This window comes from Borostomias antarcticus (genome assembly GCF_949987555.1).
Source record: "Borostomias antarcticus genome assembly, chromosome: 23".
Classification (NCBI taxonomy): domain Eukaryota; kingdom Metazoa; phylum Chordata; class Actinopteri; order Stomiiformes; family Stomiidae; genus Borostomias; species Borostomias antarcticus.
In genome coordinates, this window is record NC_140256.1 from 5677217 (window position 1) to 5695116 (window position 17900).

A 17900-nucleotide genomic window follows, 5' to 3' on the forward strand; every position below is an offset into this window, starting at 1 on the left:
AGGGTTTCCTCCCAAAGAACCCAATACAAAAAACATGCAGAAGAATAGATGCTCTTCAGTCCAGTCCCTGACCAGGACTTGGACTGAGCACTTGGTCCCTGGGTGCCACTGGCCAGGCTGCCCACTGCTCCTGGCTGCCTCTGGAGGAGGACGGCTTGGATGGGATAAATGTAGAGGACAAATTCCACCGGCATATACATGCATATACATGTGATGGTTGTGGCCAAATGGGCTTTTAAATCAGTGTATTTTAACATCTGTTAAATAAATTCAGTCATTGATTCAGAGAGAGAGAGAGAGAGAGAGAGAGAGAGAGAGAGAGAGAAAGAGAGAGAGAGAGAAAGAGAGAGAGAGAGAGAGAGAGCGCTGCAAAACACCATGTCTTGGTGAAATATATTCATGAACATCTGTAAAACTACAACATGTACTGTAGCACCAGTTGGTGTAAGGTAGGGGATGTTTGTGTTAACAGTAGCAGAGCTTGCAGAAAACTGAATTTAATGAGTTTCAGTGTTATGATTTTCCTTCCCCAAAAATACAGCAATTCAGCAATACGGAGGATTATTGTGCAACTTTCTAAGCCATGGTTTAGTGAGAAGGCAATAATCCTCCCAAGTCCAATACAAACGTACAAATCTACAGTATGAGTGGCAACATCAACTATATATGGGACTCTCACCCAATTTTTCTACTCCTTGTGTGTGTGTGTGTGTGTGTGTGTGTGTGTGTGTGTGTGTGTGTGTGTGTGTGTGTGTGTGTGTGTGTGTGTGTGCGCGTAAGGGGGTGAGTTCACTGTGTACTGAAAGTGTTTATACGTGAGAAACACCACAGTCATCCTACTCGGTGAGAATGTGCTCTGGTGGTAGCAGTTCTTACTCTCTGACACATTCCATCCCTGGTTAGAATTATTACTTCATCCCCCCGACTCCTCCGCATGTGTGAGACTGGCCACATTCCAGACCTGACTCTGGACACTCTGCCCCTCTGTAGCACGCTAACGCTCTGATGGGGCCCCAGGTCTAACCAAGGCAGCGTGATAACTCACCCACCCACCCAACCATCCATTCCAGCTCCGTTAGCTATTCAGACCCATGACAAGGGTGTGTGTGGGTGTGTGTGTGTGTGTGTGTGTGTGCGGCACACACCTATCTGAGAAGCTAGCGGGAGACAAGGGTGCACAACAGCTGCACTCTTGTTGCCCCCAGTGTGTTGAATCTGTTAGCATTAGCATACTGTAGCAGAGTAGAGGGTCTGTCTTGTCGGTGTAGTAGACGACATGCCGCTGACCAATAACAGTCTTCACGAAGATGGTTCACGATTTCTGAGGAAAAAAAGAGCTCTGTCTCTTTGACCAGAGCAGGCATCATGTCCCTGAGACAGATACCCCTCCGACCACCGCAGTCTACACAGACACCATAACACGTAACTTGAATCTAAAACCTCAAAACATGGTTCACTGCCCCTTCTGGTTCTCATTTGCTTGCTATTTACATGCATGTAACTCACACTATAAAACTGTCGCACCGGTGCCTTAAACGTCCGAACCTAATTAAATCAAGGCTTTGAAGGCCAAAACACCTCTGGAACTACAAAGTCTGCATTCCCCTGCATTCCGACTGGTTTCAATTTAGCTTTCAATCAGCAGGTCACCGTCCAGTCAGCGTCCAGCCCGGCGAGGCTTTCCACACCGGAGGGGAGAGAGGGTCACATTCCTGAGGTAACGCAGGGGTCCTGTAAAGCAGAATCACCCCAGCCCACCTTGTGAACACAAGGGTGGGTCAGCAGACAGGCCTCGTTGGGACCACCGAAGCACGGTCTGTTGAGACAATCACCGCCAACCTCCCGACTAGCACGCCGGCACGCACACACGCACGCGCGCACCACTGACCAGACAGGAGCATAGCTGCCATATTTAGACCTTCTGTACAGATATCATTAATCCTTTTTGGAGGTTGGGGGGGAGGGAGATGGGAGCGATTTTCAGGAACTTGTATAGCTTTTAGTGAGTGTAATGGTTTAATGGTTTGTGATCAAATGGCGGCAAGGCGCACCAGAGCAGGCATTAAGTAGAGCAGCCTTGGGCCTGATGTGAGGGATGGGGGTCTGAGACGCCCCTGAGGATAATAAATAGCCTGCCGCCCGACAATAGGCATGTCTGCCTCCCTCTCTCCCTCTCTATTACTATCATTCTGGATCACTCGCTTTCTTTCCCCCCTCGCTACCCCCCCCCTCCCTCTTTATGCTCTCTCCATCTCCCTTTCTCTGTCTCTCTCTCTCTCTCTTCCCTCTGAGAACTGGGATTCCGTTCACCCCCAACCCTAAGTGCATATCCCTGCCCTCCATGGTTCGTGTCAGAGCAGTGAGCTGGACACCATCAGCAGTCAGCTCAGCGACTCGCTGGCTCGTTCTTCGTCCTCCTTGCTTCTCTTGGATTTAAGGGCCGACATTCGCAGCCAGGATAAAGCGGAAAATGGAAAAGGCACTGAGTAAAGTCGTCAACTGCGCAAATGATAACCAACAACAACAAAGCAGTATTTTCCCACTGAGGAAATTACACATTACCAGGAGGGAGTAAGGTTTCTGATGGCACTAGGAGGGGAGGGGGGGGGTTACTGAGGCTCATTGTTAGGATGGTGGGACGACTGATTTACGAGAGGACAGGGGGTCTCCCAGGGTCTGCCAGTAAGGGATATATCTGCCGTCCCCATAGAGCCATGGGCCCTTTGTGTCCATTGTGCCTGGGCAGGACCGAGAGGGAGGCAGAGAGAGAGTGTGTGTGTCTGTGTGTGTCTGTGTGTGTGTGGTTCCGGTGCCATCTCAGGCCCATGCATCTTTCCTGTAGACAGCTACCAAGATCAAAAGCTTCACTGTTCCTCTAGAGCTCGCAGGCCTCGAAAAACAATTTCACAGAGGGGAGGGCGCCCTCGCTTCAGCTAGAGCAACCTCTGCCGCCTCCCTCTTCATGTACAGTATAGCAACAGAACACCAAGCACTAGCGTGGCGTGTGTAATCCAGGAGTGCTGATCATGTTGGTCCTTTGGAACAAGGCTGCATTCTTGTGAGTAAAATGCCCTCTGCATGTGTGACACGCTAAGCCCATCTAAGTGATGTCAGTAGATGAGGTGTCCAGTGTCTGGTTGGTGAAATGAGGTCACCCTCTCCTTGGGCCAGACAGACAGAGGGGGCCAGGGCCGGACTGGCCATGTGGCGTACCGGGCAAATGCCCGGTGGGCCGGACCTACTTGTGGGCCGATCTAAAAAAACGAGCTAACGAACGGCCCATAGAGCAGGGACAGCGGCCCATTGGTCCATTTTCTATACTGACACTGGGCTGGCCCAATCATATGTAGGCCCCACCCCTCCCTCTGTAAGTTTCAGGTGTCATTTGCGTGGCCCGTTAGAGATCCGCAGCAGCACCCCGTCCGTCCGTCCGTCAACAAATCGCGCAGCAGCACCCCCCCCCCCCCGTCAACAAATCGCGCAGCAGCAACCCCCCCCCCCCCCCCCCCCCGTCAACAAATCGCGCAGCAGCACCCCCCCCCCCCCCCCGTCAACAAATCGCGCAGCAGCACCCCACCCCCCCCCACCCCCGTCAACAAAACGAAACTGAAGGTGTTCCATCTCACCGCGTCGGCTCGTCTACTGGGCCGACTGGGGCTACATTTCCCGGTAGGAAATATTCACCCAGTCCAGTCCTGTGGGCCGGTCTGGGCCAAGATGCCAGGGCTGAATTTTTGTCCCAGTCCGTCCCTGGAGGGGGCTGAGTGCTGTCCAACCGGCTCGGCACTCCCGGGGATCCGTGTGTGTGTGTGTGTGTGTGTGTGCGTCACACTATTCAACACTTGACCTTTCAGCTTCCTCATAACCGCCGCGCTCCTCCGGGCCAAAATCAATTTGCTACGAGAAAAAAACCCGACACCGCTTTAGAAGAAGACGCGGCTCCGAGTGCGCCCCCCACCCCCACCCCCCGGTCGCGTGTCCCCAAGCCCCCTCTTCACCGTGACTTAAGAATTCAATGACACGCTGCGCCTCAGCGGGCTCCCGTTGATCATTCCATCCAGGGACACAGGACACGGTGTCCGGAGGCATCGTCTGGCTCCTCAGAAGACGCGCCGGCCGACGGGGGACACAGGGTCGTCTTCAGTGTTAATTTAGTAAGAGGTCAGAGACGAGGAAGGGAAAATAGGCCAGCGTTGTTTACATGGGCCGGCCCCGTGGAGTGAGCTCCCGCTGCGCTGCGGCTACTAGTCTTCATCGAGCGATGAGCTTTTCCTTTGAGCGCAGCGGTAATATCATCTTATGAATAAATTCAACAGCCGGCTCATGTTTAAGCACAAAAAAAAAAAAAAATCTGTAATTTAGACCAAAGCTAGCCGCCAGACGGCCAAATGGGAATGCTGTTAATGTGAGTTGGTGAATTATGATGGTTTGCCTTGTTTTGAGAAGGAGAGAAATGGAGCCGAAGGTCATTTTATGTCACACGGTGAACAACAAAACACGGTGTAGGGGCGAAACATTCACACGAGCATGCAGGGTGAGAGTATCCACCGAGGAAATTTGTCCTCTGTTTTTCTCCTATCCATGTTGTCCTTCGTCCGAGGGCAGCCTGGAGCAGTGGTCAGCACACGCAGTGGTGACCGGGGACCAAGTCCCAAGTGCCCATGCCCTGTCTTGGTCAGGGGCAGGGCAGGGCAAGCATTGGGTCAGATGTCAGCTTTAAGTTCGGTCGCCCCTTTCTGGAGCTGAGGAGAGCTCTGTCCTTTCATTGAGCATAAACTTCCATTCGTTTATAGGTTCCCCTCTCTCCTCCCTCCTCCCAAACTTTAAATAAGAGAGAGGCCCATGGAGCCCCTGCTCACTGATCCACTGTCAGCCAGCCATTTTAATTCATCACCAAGCGAGGGGTGACGGGGAGAAAGAGAGGAGATTGGGTGCCCTTCTCATCACTCATACAGCCGCATTATGCAAGAGTGGGCTCCGCTACACAGTCCTCGCGCACACACACACACACACGCGCACACACACACACACACACACACACACACACACACGCGCACACACACACACACACACACACACACACACACACACACACACACACACAGACACACACACAGACACACACACACCCGGTCCAAATGGAGCTGCAAGCCATGCATGCAGGTGCCTTCACCAGCACCCCGCCCAGGGCCTACTGTGATCAAAGGCCCTGGATCCTCACACACACTCCATCAGGTAAGCGCAGCCTCCAGCTTGTATTCGCACCATCGTTTACGATGCCTCGCCAGCGGCCCAACGCCGTCATGTACGATGACCAGGCGGCATTTCAGGCGGGGGAGGAGGGGAGGGGGTGGAGAGGGGGGGGGGGGGGGTGTAAAGCTCTGCGCCGGACGTGTGGAGCCTGTTGACGGGAGCCCCCTCGCACCCGGGGGGCCGGCGAGTCGAGAGTGATATCGTGTGTAAAAGAGCGAGTTAATTCACTGGCTGTCATGTTAAGCGGCGTTCTGTAAATCATACGCGGTTCATGAGCGGCTGAGAGTGTTCGGAGGGAGCGTACACGCACGTACGCATGCACACACACACACACACACACACACATACACACACACACACACACACACACGCATGTGTGTTCATCAGTCCGTAGTGAGGAAGGGAGAGAGGCATGCGAAGCCTACTTGGCATTCATGCCGCTTATTTAAATCCTCTTTTTGAGAGCCAACTGGCAATAGGCCACAAAATATACCAGGGTTTCCTTAGACGTCCTTAAAGTCGCACTGAAACGGACGTTTGAGATCATCTAACTTCCGTAGTTTAACATATTTCCGATGCAAACAAGCTATGAGGGTGGGACATATGATTAGAGGAATTTGATTGGAACATTGACAAGTGGACGGGTTTTAAGAACTTCAGACAGATTCGATAGAAGAATAGCGTTGATTGACGGGTGGATGTCGTGAGATTATTGGCCTAAAATCCAAGGTACCTTGTCGTCATTGCACGTGACCTATCGTTTTCCAGATAGTAAGAAATTATATACTTTGATATAAGATTACAACAAAAGTAGAATTTTGTAATTTGTTTGGCATACATCGTTGAATAGGTGAACACTATGACTGATTATGTGAACCAAAATGGGACAGAATGCTTTTTTCATTTCAGTGCAACTTTAAGAAGTGACACCTGGCAGAAGGAGTTAAATGACGACAGATATTGCATCAGGACTCTGCAGTGTTCCTTGTTGGGGTTTGTAATGTAAATCACTGGGACGTAGTGACCGCTAACATTTTTCTGCAGGATTACATCTGCCTCATCTCCACAGTGACACTCCCTCTCCGCCAGGGAAGAGCACCGTTCGCCCGTCCCCACCAGGACCACCAGAACATCCTTCAACTACAGAGACGGCGGGATAACAGGCTACAAGCAATCAACCAGGACAATATCAAAGAGCTCTGGGTGGAGAGAAATGGGATTGGGTAGAGGTGGGAGGATATCACCAGGTGGAGAGAAATAGGATTGGGTAGAGGTGGGAGGATATCACCGGGTGGAGAGAAATGGGATTGGGTAGAGGTGGGAGGATATCACCAGGTGGAGAGAAATAGGATTGGGTAGAGGTGGGAGGATATCACCAGGTGGAGAGAAATGGGATTGGGTAGAGGTGGGAGGATATCACTGGGTGGAGAGATATAGGATTGGGTGGAGGTGGGGGGATATCAGCGGGTGGAGATAGAGGTATTTGGTCAAAGATGGGGTGTCAGAGGAAGAGGAACTGGATGAGGATGACGATGAGTCACCTCCCACAACAGATGAAAACAAACACCCAGCGCTACGAATCAGGGCAGCGTCCAATCACGTTCGAGAGATTGGACAGCGAGATGACTTGAGTCACACCAACGATGACACCACCAGATAGACCTTGCCCATCAAAGCAAAGACCCAGATACACATGGAGATGGAATGGCGTTGTCTCAGATGGAGGATGGCGCAGCCAGAGCAAGCAGGCGGATTGGCATGTAGTTCAGTGGGCAGGCGGAGTGGAGAGTGCGTGTCCCGGCGCCGCTTGGTTACCTGCATCACCACCTGCTGCCAGGCCAAGTGTTGGCTGGTGGGCGGGGCGTTGAGGCCGACCAGCCTATCGGCGGGCAGGCTGGTGCGCTCCAGCTGCAGCGAGACATTGCGTCGCTCCTCCTCTAGGGCGCGGGTCAGCCGCTCGAAGCGCGCCTCCTGCTCTTTCACCGAGGCTAGGATACTGGCGGCCGAGTGCACGTCATAGTCCTCCATGGCTGAGGCCCGGGTTGGGGTGGATGCTGAGGCTGGGGGGGCGGTACTGGTTTTGGACAGGTCAGGAGGGAGAGACAGGGGGCACCAAGTCATTAAAGACAACTGACCAGACACTGCTGGCCTCAGGTACTGTATATTTAGAAAAATATGCGTGGGGATGTAGAAGAGGGAATATCGATTGCAACCGGCACTTATTACACAATGGTTACAATCGTGATTATGTCGCACGCACATTCCAAACACAAGCATAAGCCTGAAGCGCAACCACAGGATGATTGGAAGCACTTCACCCAAAACGGCAATCAAATGGCAAGTGGTTTAAACACACTCTCGGACATGATACAGGATGAGAGGATTACCGCCATGTCTTTACCTCAACGTGAATAAAGGACTCATTGTTCACATCCACGACATGCACACGTCTATTATGCACTGAGGAAGTCAAAGTCATGGCTCAGTAAACCGCAGGTATGACCGTGCATTCAGGCAGACAAGTCAAGATGCACAACGTTCCACAAAGGCAACCATGCTGATACCCAACTGCTCCGTTCAACCATCATCATCATAATCATCATCATCATCATCATCATCATCATCATCATCTTCATCTTCAGCAAAGCAAACCGAACAAGTGCACAACACTGATACTGTCACATCAATGTCGGGATATGTACATTATTAATGGTGGAATGACACCAAGGGAGTTGGATGCACAATAACAAATGGGTTACAACATCAAGGACATTGAGTGTGATACACACCTAGAAGATAAGCTGAGTGAGAGTAGTTAGAAAACAGACATCCCTCTCTACTGAGAAGAAAGATGCAGGCGAAGGAGAGCTGAAAAAGGAGGGAAGGAAGGAAGGAAGGAAGAAGAGAGGAGAGTTTAGGTCTGAGTGAGGATAAGAGAGAGAGAAAGTAGTACTTGAGGCCAAGAAAGTCATAGGGAAAAAGAGATAGAAACGAGATCCAGCAGTTGAAATCCTAGCATGCCCTCGATATCGAGCCACCGGGCATTTCATCAGCCCATCCTGGAGGGAGTCTCTGTGTAGAGACTTGGGGAGTGAGAAGAAAGAGAGACAGAGAATACAAAGAGAGTGTGAGTCAGCTCGGTGTGAGAAGCCCGATGCAAATACATTTATGTTGATAGAATCCCAAGCAGGTTCGGATTACGGTGTGTGTGTGTGTGCGTGCGTGTGTGCGCCACACGTCTTCGCGGCTGTAAACAGAACTCACTGTTCTCCATAGGAACCAGTAGTTGAGAGCTCCCTGCTCCCTTTGAAGCATACAATCGCCCTTTGATGTTTGTTTCTCGCTGATCATTTATTTATCTGCGGTGGAGAACGGTCTGACACCGCTCTCCTATCCAGGCAGCGCCGAGCAGCCCGCATTTCAAAGTTGAGTCCTAGTGATGTGCAGGCGGGCGGGTGGGTGTGTGGTGGCAGAGGGGGCTTCTCCTGTTTATTTTTTCCCTCCGCAGACCAATAGAGGGGGTTGATTGAGGCCATGCCCACAATCACAGTGTATAAAACTGAGCTTTACACGGCTGCTTCTTTTCAAAGAAATCTGACAAGCAGGGTGTAGGCTGGACCAGTCGTCCGTTCTGCTGGTTTTTATTGCGTATAAACAGCGGGCGCTGTCGGGAAAGCGTAGAGGGCGCAGAGTCCACCGCTTCACTGATGTTTTGAGATATAGCACTGACACTGTATGAGGTGGTTCAACGTGACCCGTGAGCCACGTGTTGATTGGACGTACCTGATGACAGACTGGGGAGTATCTCCAATGATTCAGCCTCCCTGGGGGAATGGGGGCGGGGGCACAGCTTCCTGAGTCACAGGGGGGACTTTGGGAGGCATGGCAGCTACGCCCATAGCACTGATCATTACCACCAAACTTCTGTGCAGGCTTAATATAGCCGGGAGAGAACGCAGGGAGGGAATCTGAAGAATCCCCTTCCACAAACAACCCTGGTTTGGGGACTTTTGCAACAGTAGTAATGCTCTGGGGCTGGGGGGAGAGCATTCCTAGGTCGCCACGTTTAACCCGATACTCAATTACCCACATTGCAGTTGTTCCCTGCATTAAGCACACAGTGCAAAGCCCTGAGTTTAAATCCATGGCTCTTGGCATTTGCACTTCGACCTGTAACTGTTTTAAATGTATTATTATTATTATTATTATTATTATTATTATTGTTGTTGTTGTTGTATTTCTTCTGTTATTTGTGTATCTGTGTGAACTCATCAACACTGTAAATGATGGAAATCTCAGTGCTTTACGAGTATAAATAAAGGTTTGAAATTAAATGAAATGAGAGCACACTGGCAGCGCTATGAGAGAGAAGAGGGCTTTTTCATAATATTTAAAGGAAAACATGAAACAATGTTTAATTCATCCTTCAAAGGGAAATGAATTAGATTGTACTCTTAACTCTCAGGGGGTAAATAATCTTTAATTAACTGGGAAAAATAATCAAGTGGAATTCCACCTCAGAGCAACTGCAGCACCTTGCTTTGAGCCCCCAGTACAGGATTTTTCCTCAAGGATAAATGCGTTTCAGCACAAGCCCCAGACCTAAAAATAGCCTGGCGATAAATTTACTCACACTCGGCCTGACTTACAGTGTGGCTCGTCAGATGAGATGCTGCGGTCGCTCACATCAAAGCCTCGCTGTGAAATTTGGCAATAAATCCTCGGAACCTGGTTCGTCAGGTCTTTTTGAGTCCTGCTGAGGTCATACAGAAATGTGTCCCCCTACAACCAACTGGCACGAACACTTGTCATTTTGGAATGCATGGTGAGGCCCCTCAAGACTACCCCTCGAGAGTTGGAGGCACCAAACATCCCCCAAGTCTCCTACAAACATTGGGGTTAATATTAGCCTGCTTCACGAGGACCTAACAAAATGCACTAATAGACACGTGAAGAGCTTCTCAGGGAACATTAATCACGCCTGCGTTGAGGGCTTCACTGGAACAAAGAGGGGCTGTCTATGTTAGAGAGGCACCCCAAACCTGAAGTGGTGTGTGGGCTAGAAGTGGAGTTTGTGATAAGTGGGGTTAGGCTTGGCTAGGGTGATAGTAGGACTAGACTAGGGGGTAGTAGTAGGGTGGTTAGGGGTTAGTAGGACTAGGGGGTAGTAGTAGTAGGGTGGTTAGGGGTTGGTAGGACTAGGGGGTAGTAGTAGTAGGATGGTTAGGGGTTGGTAGGACTAGGGGGTAGTAGTAGGATGGTTAGGGGTTGGTAGGACTAGGGGGTAGTAGTAGGATGGTTAGGGGTTGGTAGGACTAGGGGGTAGTAGTAGGATGGTTAGGGGTTGGTCGGACTAGGGGGTAGGACTAGGGGGTAGTAGTAGTAGGATGGTTAGGGGTTGGTAGGACTAGGGGGTAGTAGTAGGGTGGTTGGGGGTTGGTAGGACTAGGGGGTAGTAGTAGTAGGGTGGTTGGGGGTTGGTAGGACTAGGGGGTAGTAGTAGTAGGGTGGTTAGGGGTTGGTAGGACTAGGGGGTAGTAGTAGGATGGTTAGGGGTTTGTAGGACTAGGGGGTAGTAGTAGGATGGTTAGGGGTTTGTAGGACTAGGGGGTAGTAGTAGGATGGTTAGGGGTTGGTAGGGCTGGGTTGAGCTTGGGGGAAGTGAGATTGAGGGGTGGCATGGGAATTGATGCCTCAGCATCTCAGTATTCTCCCCTCCTCTTTCACCCTGCCAATACACCCCCTTCCAAAGGGCAATTATCAACATGTAAATGTACTCTGTCTATCCATCTGATGCCAATCAGAGGAGGCAGGTCTCAGAGGCACAACGGGCATCTTAAAAACACCTGCTCCTCTATTTGCAGGACTGGGGGGTGAGGGGTGGGCCTGTTCTCTTCAGCCCACCTGAGCTCTCCCCAGTACACTCAAACAATAAGGGGACAAATTGAAGACAGAGTCTGCCGTACACACTCACTTTACACCTGCAGCTATGTAAGGTCCAGGATGTCTGATATGGCAAAGCTGCTGCTAGTTCCAATGACTGACAGACCTGAGTGATTCATATTATAATGTACTGTAAGAGAGGAGGAGGGGAGTCCTACCACTTTAGGAGTCCTGCCATCTTTCAAGAACATTCATTATTTGAATATGAAGAAAAGCTTTTATCCAAGTCCTGTTTTGCCAAACATGACAAATACACACCCCAGGGAGTCCCGCCATTTTGGATTTCTGCCATTTTCAAGAACATTTGTTTTTTTGAATATGAAGAAAAGCTTTTATCCAAGTCCTGCTTTGCCAAACATGACATTTCCACATAATAACGTACATTTCTGCACTTAATAAAACACATTTTGAAAAGGCAGCAAGGGTTACATTTTGATTTGAGGTAAAAGGGAATGCGAGTAATTAATCTAGTCCTCGCCTTGAGAGAGCGAGAGAGAGAGAAAGAGAAAGAGAAATATAAGACTGCTTCATTATCTCAAGTGGATGGGAGGCATTACTGTCAATCTCTCTGACTTGCTCTAGCAAACATAATGGTATTGGCTCTATGGTGATACCGAAGGGTATATTGACATTTCTAATAAATATCTAATATTCTAGGTAAGTGGTATTGTAGATGTTGTATCATAAGAAAAATATGTGTAGCATAATTACTAATTACTCACCTAACTTTGAAAATGTACTCTCGTTGAGCTAAAAAATATATATATATTTAAAAAAGTAATTGGGCCTCATTCACCAATGAAGTTAAAAATTTCTTAAGAAGTATTTCTTCTTAAACTCCACTCACACCGTTTCCAAGAATATTCTGGCATTCACCAATGTTCTCACATGTGGGAACTAAGAACAAAATCTAAGAACACTGAAGAACAGTCTTAAGTAGGTTACAGGAGTACGGACATATTTGCGTGAAAGACATGTTCAGTGAGATTGTGTTTACTTCAAATCTATAGTACAGTTGTATAACATTATGGGATTGCAATACAATAATATTTGTATCATTTATAATATCTGAATAATATATCGTTTCATAATTGTTTTCATTATTTTACAAAGCGAGAGTGCCGTCTTTCCTAATATCTGATGTGCCTGGTCCAACTGTGTTCCCTTCTCCGGATACAGCGTTCTCTGAACGAGTTAGCTAATAACCCAGCATGCATCTTACTGACACCACTGAATAGTACAGATGAGTCTGGTGCTCCTCTGCCTTTCGTTTGGGCTTGAGCTTGACAGACTTGTATTTTAATACCCTACATTTCTGTGGACTATAGGCTATTGTATATTGTATTGTAACACTTCGCCATTGTATTTTTGCATTGTCCTGTCTCGCTAAGTTTATTGCCATGCACAATGTCAAATTCCTCATAAGAGGAAGCCTACTTGGCCAAATAAAAATCTGATTTCGATTACCCACGCTGGATTTGACCTGTAGCCTTCTTGACTTGCTAACACACCTGACACAACACTGCCTTAACCATTACGCTACCGAAAAATTGACGAGTCGAGGGACAGATGACCAGTATTCATATCTTCTGCACAGGATTTTTTTTCGTTCGTTCCTTTCGTTGCATATCCTTATATGAGGCTGGCAGGGAGTTTACCTATGCTAATTTGGGTTTATGGCCACGCGCATTCAATTTGCAAAACCATGGGATTCATCATTATGTGAAGGCAGGTTCAAACTCGTCCGGCAGTTTACGAACATGTCGTGAATCAGACGGGAGTTTTCTTTAGAAAAGTTCATAGGAAGAAATTTAAGAACGGAACTTAGGAAAATATTCAATGAGGCTCATTGTTTCGCGTTTTCTTTGAATCACTGTGTGGAGGCTCGGAGACCGAGGTAGTCACCGTCACACACATTCATTTCTCATATTCCCACATACAAATATAGGTCTTACTAGCGCATTCACAAAGAGAGAGAAGTCTCAGGGTTCCTCTAGTCTCTCAAGAGCTTGGGAAGACAGTCGAGGTGCTTACAGCGCCAAGGAACTGCCTAATGTCTAGTGGAAGGCTAATTCTAGTGTGCGCTCCAACACAACAACACAACATAATCTGTCAGAGGTATTTTTGGCAAAATGTGAAGTAGATATAAAGGAACACCAAGTACCTTACTTACTTTAACACGCACCTTGTGAATATCAGGTACTGTACCTTTAAAACGTGTTAAAGAAAATAACCATAATGCCAAGTGTTTACAATTTACAACAAGTCAATTGTAGTGTTTATAGTTAACTCTATGAAAAAATAGAACATTCTATCGAGTAGTGTGAGTTATCCAAATTGCAGTTACTGTCATTTACAGTAAGGTATCTATAAAAACACACTTGTCTAATTTCAAACGCTCAATTACACAGTGAAATATGCCTTTACAGGACCAGAAGGAATGTGGCATCTTCAATATTCACACAATATAAATGTGCAGCAGGAGGGGAGGAAAAAACACATTTCAGGACACAGATGTTTCCAGAGACACTTACAGTATGTGAGCCGACTCAACCGTGTAAATGAACTAAATAAGTACAGTGGCGTGTTCCCCCAAGGAAAAACTTTTAATTGTATTCGTTAAGGCTGCAGTACAGTGGCAAAAATATACTCCTCTTCAAAGAGTGACAAAAAAACACCGATAAATGACTCGGTGATGTGTTGAATGAGATGATTAAAGGCAGGCAGGGGCACGGAGGCAACAGGTACCTTTAATGTCGGTCGGGGGCCGTCAGTTGGTGAGTGAACTGGGGAGCAGGAGCTCTGTTACAGTTGACACGCTGGTACAATCCACCCAGGGAGATCTGCTTCACACAGCAGCTGGGAGAGAGAGAGAGAGAGAGAGAGAGAGAGAGAGAGAGAGAGAGAGAGAGAAACAAAAAAAATCAACCAACCGACAATGCATTATTCAAACCGAGCTTTTATATAACACAATGGCTGCAGGTTCTACTACTACAGTGTGTTCTGGTTCACTGTGTTCCAGAACACACACTTAACAACATAGTGCACTTAACAGTGCTGCAGAGCACTTCTTTTCTGTTTTACGCCTTAATTGGTTTTGATGGTTTTCACGCACTGCTGATGAGTCATAGGACTATACACATTAATCTGTTCAAAGGGCTTTCTTTACAGAAGTGCTATCTTCAACAGTTAGCTGTGTATAAAGCCCTGAAGCCAGGAAATGTCTTGACAGAGGGGAGACCCTCAGTCCCTCGTACTACAGTGTTTCCAGGGAGATTGCCACAGAGGTCATCTAGTGGAGTTTGCCACAGAGCGGTGACGAACAGCCAGGTGATGTAACTTTTCATTAAGTATGACCGGAAGGTCCCTGGGGTAAATCCACAAGGGAAAAATAAGATATTTTATATAAAGTCACGTTTTTCCCCCTCTGACCACTGGCTCGGAGCGGGGTTAGAATATCTCCTCTCCAGGGAATCCTGGGTACTTTCACTCTAAGGACAGATAAGGTAGGCTTTGAGCACCATGGGATTCTGGGACAAACATCAAAGGTGATGCTAAGTCTTCGCTGTCGCCTCTCTGCTCTCTCTCTCTCCCTGTCCCAGTCGAGCTCCTCCCATCGCGCCAGAATGGAGATTACTCCAATGCACACGATCAAGCCCCAAATGATCCCTAAGTCAACTAATTAACGTTATACACTGCTCTATGTGTTGCAATCTCTCACAGCTTTGCAAACAGACTGAAAAAAAGGCGCTGCAAATCAAATCCCAAACGGCTTTTCATCACACAAGATTCTGCTACGACGTACTCACCTCAAATATCTCTATCCCTCAGTAATAAGTGAAGAGCTCTCATGTAATATTTGTGCCCGATTCCACCCCTCTTGGTGCCAGGCTCCTGTCATGCATATTCCATCACAGCTTGTCCCCTGTACCCTCAGGCCGTTCAGAGATGACCCCGGTGTAATGTTCTGATGAATAATAAATGTTCTGAAGCTCTGACTGACAGAGGGGCTGCATGTCTGCTAGCTGCCTGCTTGATCAGGCCTTTCCTCTGCTGCCACCACGCTAACACTGTGTAATCTGCAAGGGCTGCTAGATCCTCCTCCCCCTTACGCCCTGGTACTAGAGTGATGGATGACCAGATATGGCAGGGTGTGTGTGTGTGTGTGTGTGTGTGTGTGTGTGTGTGTCAGAGAGGGAGAGACAGGGAGAGAGAGAGAGAGACGGAGAACTTTACTGGCACTCTTAAGATTAAAAGGAAGACAGTACAAAAGGAAGGCCTGGAAGGCCCATCACAACTCTCAGAGTCTCTCTGAGGGAGTGCGAGACTGATCAAAAAGAGCTCCAAAAAAAAAAAAAAAAAACCTGCCAAAACAAAGTAGCGGAGCTCTCAAGACATTGGAAGGGTAGCGAGGAAGAAGGGTGCCGACGGGGCTGGCTGCTTGTGAGCCTGCAGGCCTTCAGGCGCTTCGGAGGACAGCCGGGTAAGACTGCGGAGCAGAAGAGGTGGCAGGGCTCCACCATGTCAGTACGCCACCCCAAATGCTGCGTTCAAGTGCACCTCAGAAATATTAGGCATATTTTCGTTTTATTTATTTAATATTTATTAATTTTATATTTATATTTAATTTTCGGAACATTGATTGGTCGGAATAATGGGATATCGGAATTATGGGCAGCCCCCGTAGATTCAAACTACTTTTGCCATTCATGTGTATGGGGTACATCATTACACATATCTACAATTCAGTGTGATATCTACTGATCCGCAATTCACACAATGTGTATAATATCTATAAATGACTAGTCAGAATTAAATTGTAGATATCTGAAACTGGAATTACACCTAGTCATAATTCAGTTATAGATATCCGCAATTCACATTGTGGATATCCGCAACTGAATTGTAGATATCTGTAATGATGTACCCCATACACGTGAATGGCTAAAGTAGTTTGAATCTACTAGGCGAAATAACATTGCAGATATCTAAAATTAGAGTTTTGACTAGTCACAACTGAGTTATAGATATCTCTAACTGTCGTTTTGACTAGTCAGAATGACGTTATAGATATCTTGAATAAAAATTCTGACTAGTCAAAATGTGATTATGACTAGTCAAAAAAAGGTTGTTTATATCTGTATCTATGTTAATTCCGGATAGTCAGGTCTAGTTAATAAATGTTAAAACGGCTTGGCATAGCTTTCAGCCTCTCCTCCACTCATCCGATTCCGTCAGACGACTGAAGCGTGATGCTCGGTAGGACTGCTGGCGAGCTCCCCCAGCACAGGCAAAAATCAATGTTTCCACTTCAAAACCCCGTTCCGCCCAAATTTGCAGTTTGGTTCCAGGCATCACCTCCCTGACATGTGTTCCTCTGCTCCTCGACAGGGGATGCGCACACGGAACTAATCAGGCGCGAGTCACGGGAATGACATAGGCTTCAAGAATGAGTTTTATTCCCAGTTGGGACGATGTCGTTTCACTACAAACAAACAAAAAGAAATAGGCCTGGTGTAAATTCTACATGGATAACTTGATGCATCAAAGTCGCTGTCAACAGAGCTCCCTCAGACATACCTGTTCTATTTCGTCATAAGGAAAAGGCGGGAATGCTGTCAGACCAGCGACGGTCGCATACACACTCATCAAAGTGTGGGGAATCAGATGAGCTAGTGATTAGAGAGTTTGCAGCTGAGGGAGACTGCAGATAGAGAGAGAGAGAGAGTGAGGGTGTGTGTGCGTTTGAGCGTGCCCCCCGGGGGAGAGTGATTGTGAATTCAGTCCATCGCTCTCGCCTCGTCTAGAACATATGGATGATCAGTCTCCCGATGGAGCAGCAGAGCTTTGGAGTCTATACGCGCTGCCGGTTTGAATAAAAGATATGAGGGGAATTTGTGAATGCCAGACGGCCTTAACCTTGTACTCGTCAATGATGTAACATCTACTGTGACTACAGCTGCGGCATGGCGGAGGACTGGGGCTCTCATCAGGATCCACAAAGACCACCAAGGACTTCATCCCGGGTGAGAATAAAGAGAGAGAGACATCTCACGGGGTTGTGAGGAGATCAAAGAGGGGTTGAGAGTAGATGGAGTTCAGCACAGTCTATTTGCTGCAGAGACCAGGACTGGCTGCCCGTCATAACACTGAATTAAAGGTGCTAGGGGTGCCAACCGTTTTGTTTTAAGCAGCGGGGTTATGGTTCATTACACAACATTAAACACGGTTTACGCTTATTAGTGCATAATTAAGAAGGACACATTGTTAGCAATGGCGGAGACAGATAAAAGCGCTGGGGGGAAACCAACAGATTAATTGTTGAGAATCCCGAGGCCAACTGCTGTTAAATCAGCGGAAAAAGAAGAAGCGGGTGAAGTGAGTAAGTAGTAAGTAGCCTTGAGAACCAGTGGTTCTTGAGCCTGGTGGCCCATAAGGCAGGAGCCCATCTCCCCATTCCTTAGTGTGAGGCAGCTTGATGTACAAGTACAGTACACCCCCTGGACAAGACGCTAGTATATCACAGGGACTTACCCCCAATCCAACCCTTGATGCAGAGTGCCAAGCAGAGAGGCTTTGGGTACCATTTTTTATAGTCTTTGGTATGACTCGGGATCGAACCCCCAACCTCCCAATCTCAGAGCGGACACTCTTACCACAAGGCCACTGGGTCAAGTGAACTGAAGTCTAATGCTCTGAAGGTT

General features: G+C 48.0%; 1 protein-coding gene across 1 annotated transcript in view; it reads right to left on the reverse strand.

Moving 5' to 3' along the window:
* arvcfb (ARVCF delta catenin family member b) overlaps positions 1-7281 on the reverse strand; it is a gene marked incomplete at its 5' end in the record, with an annotated part of 89168 nt that extends 81887 nt beyond the window's left edge. The window contains one exon of the mRNA XM_084456788.1: positions 7069-7281. Coding sequence (XP_084312914.1) covers positions 7069-7281 — 213 coding nt within the window. The remainder of the gene's footprint in view (positions 1-7068) is intronic.
* Positions 7282-17900: the final 10619 nt, after the last annotated feature.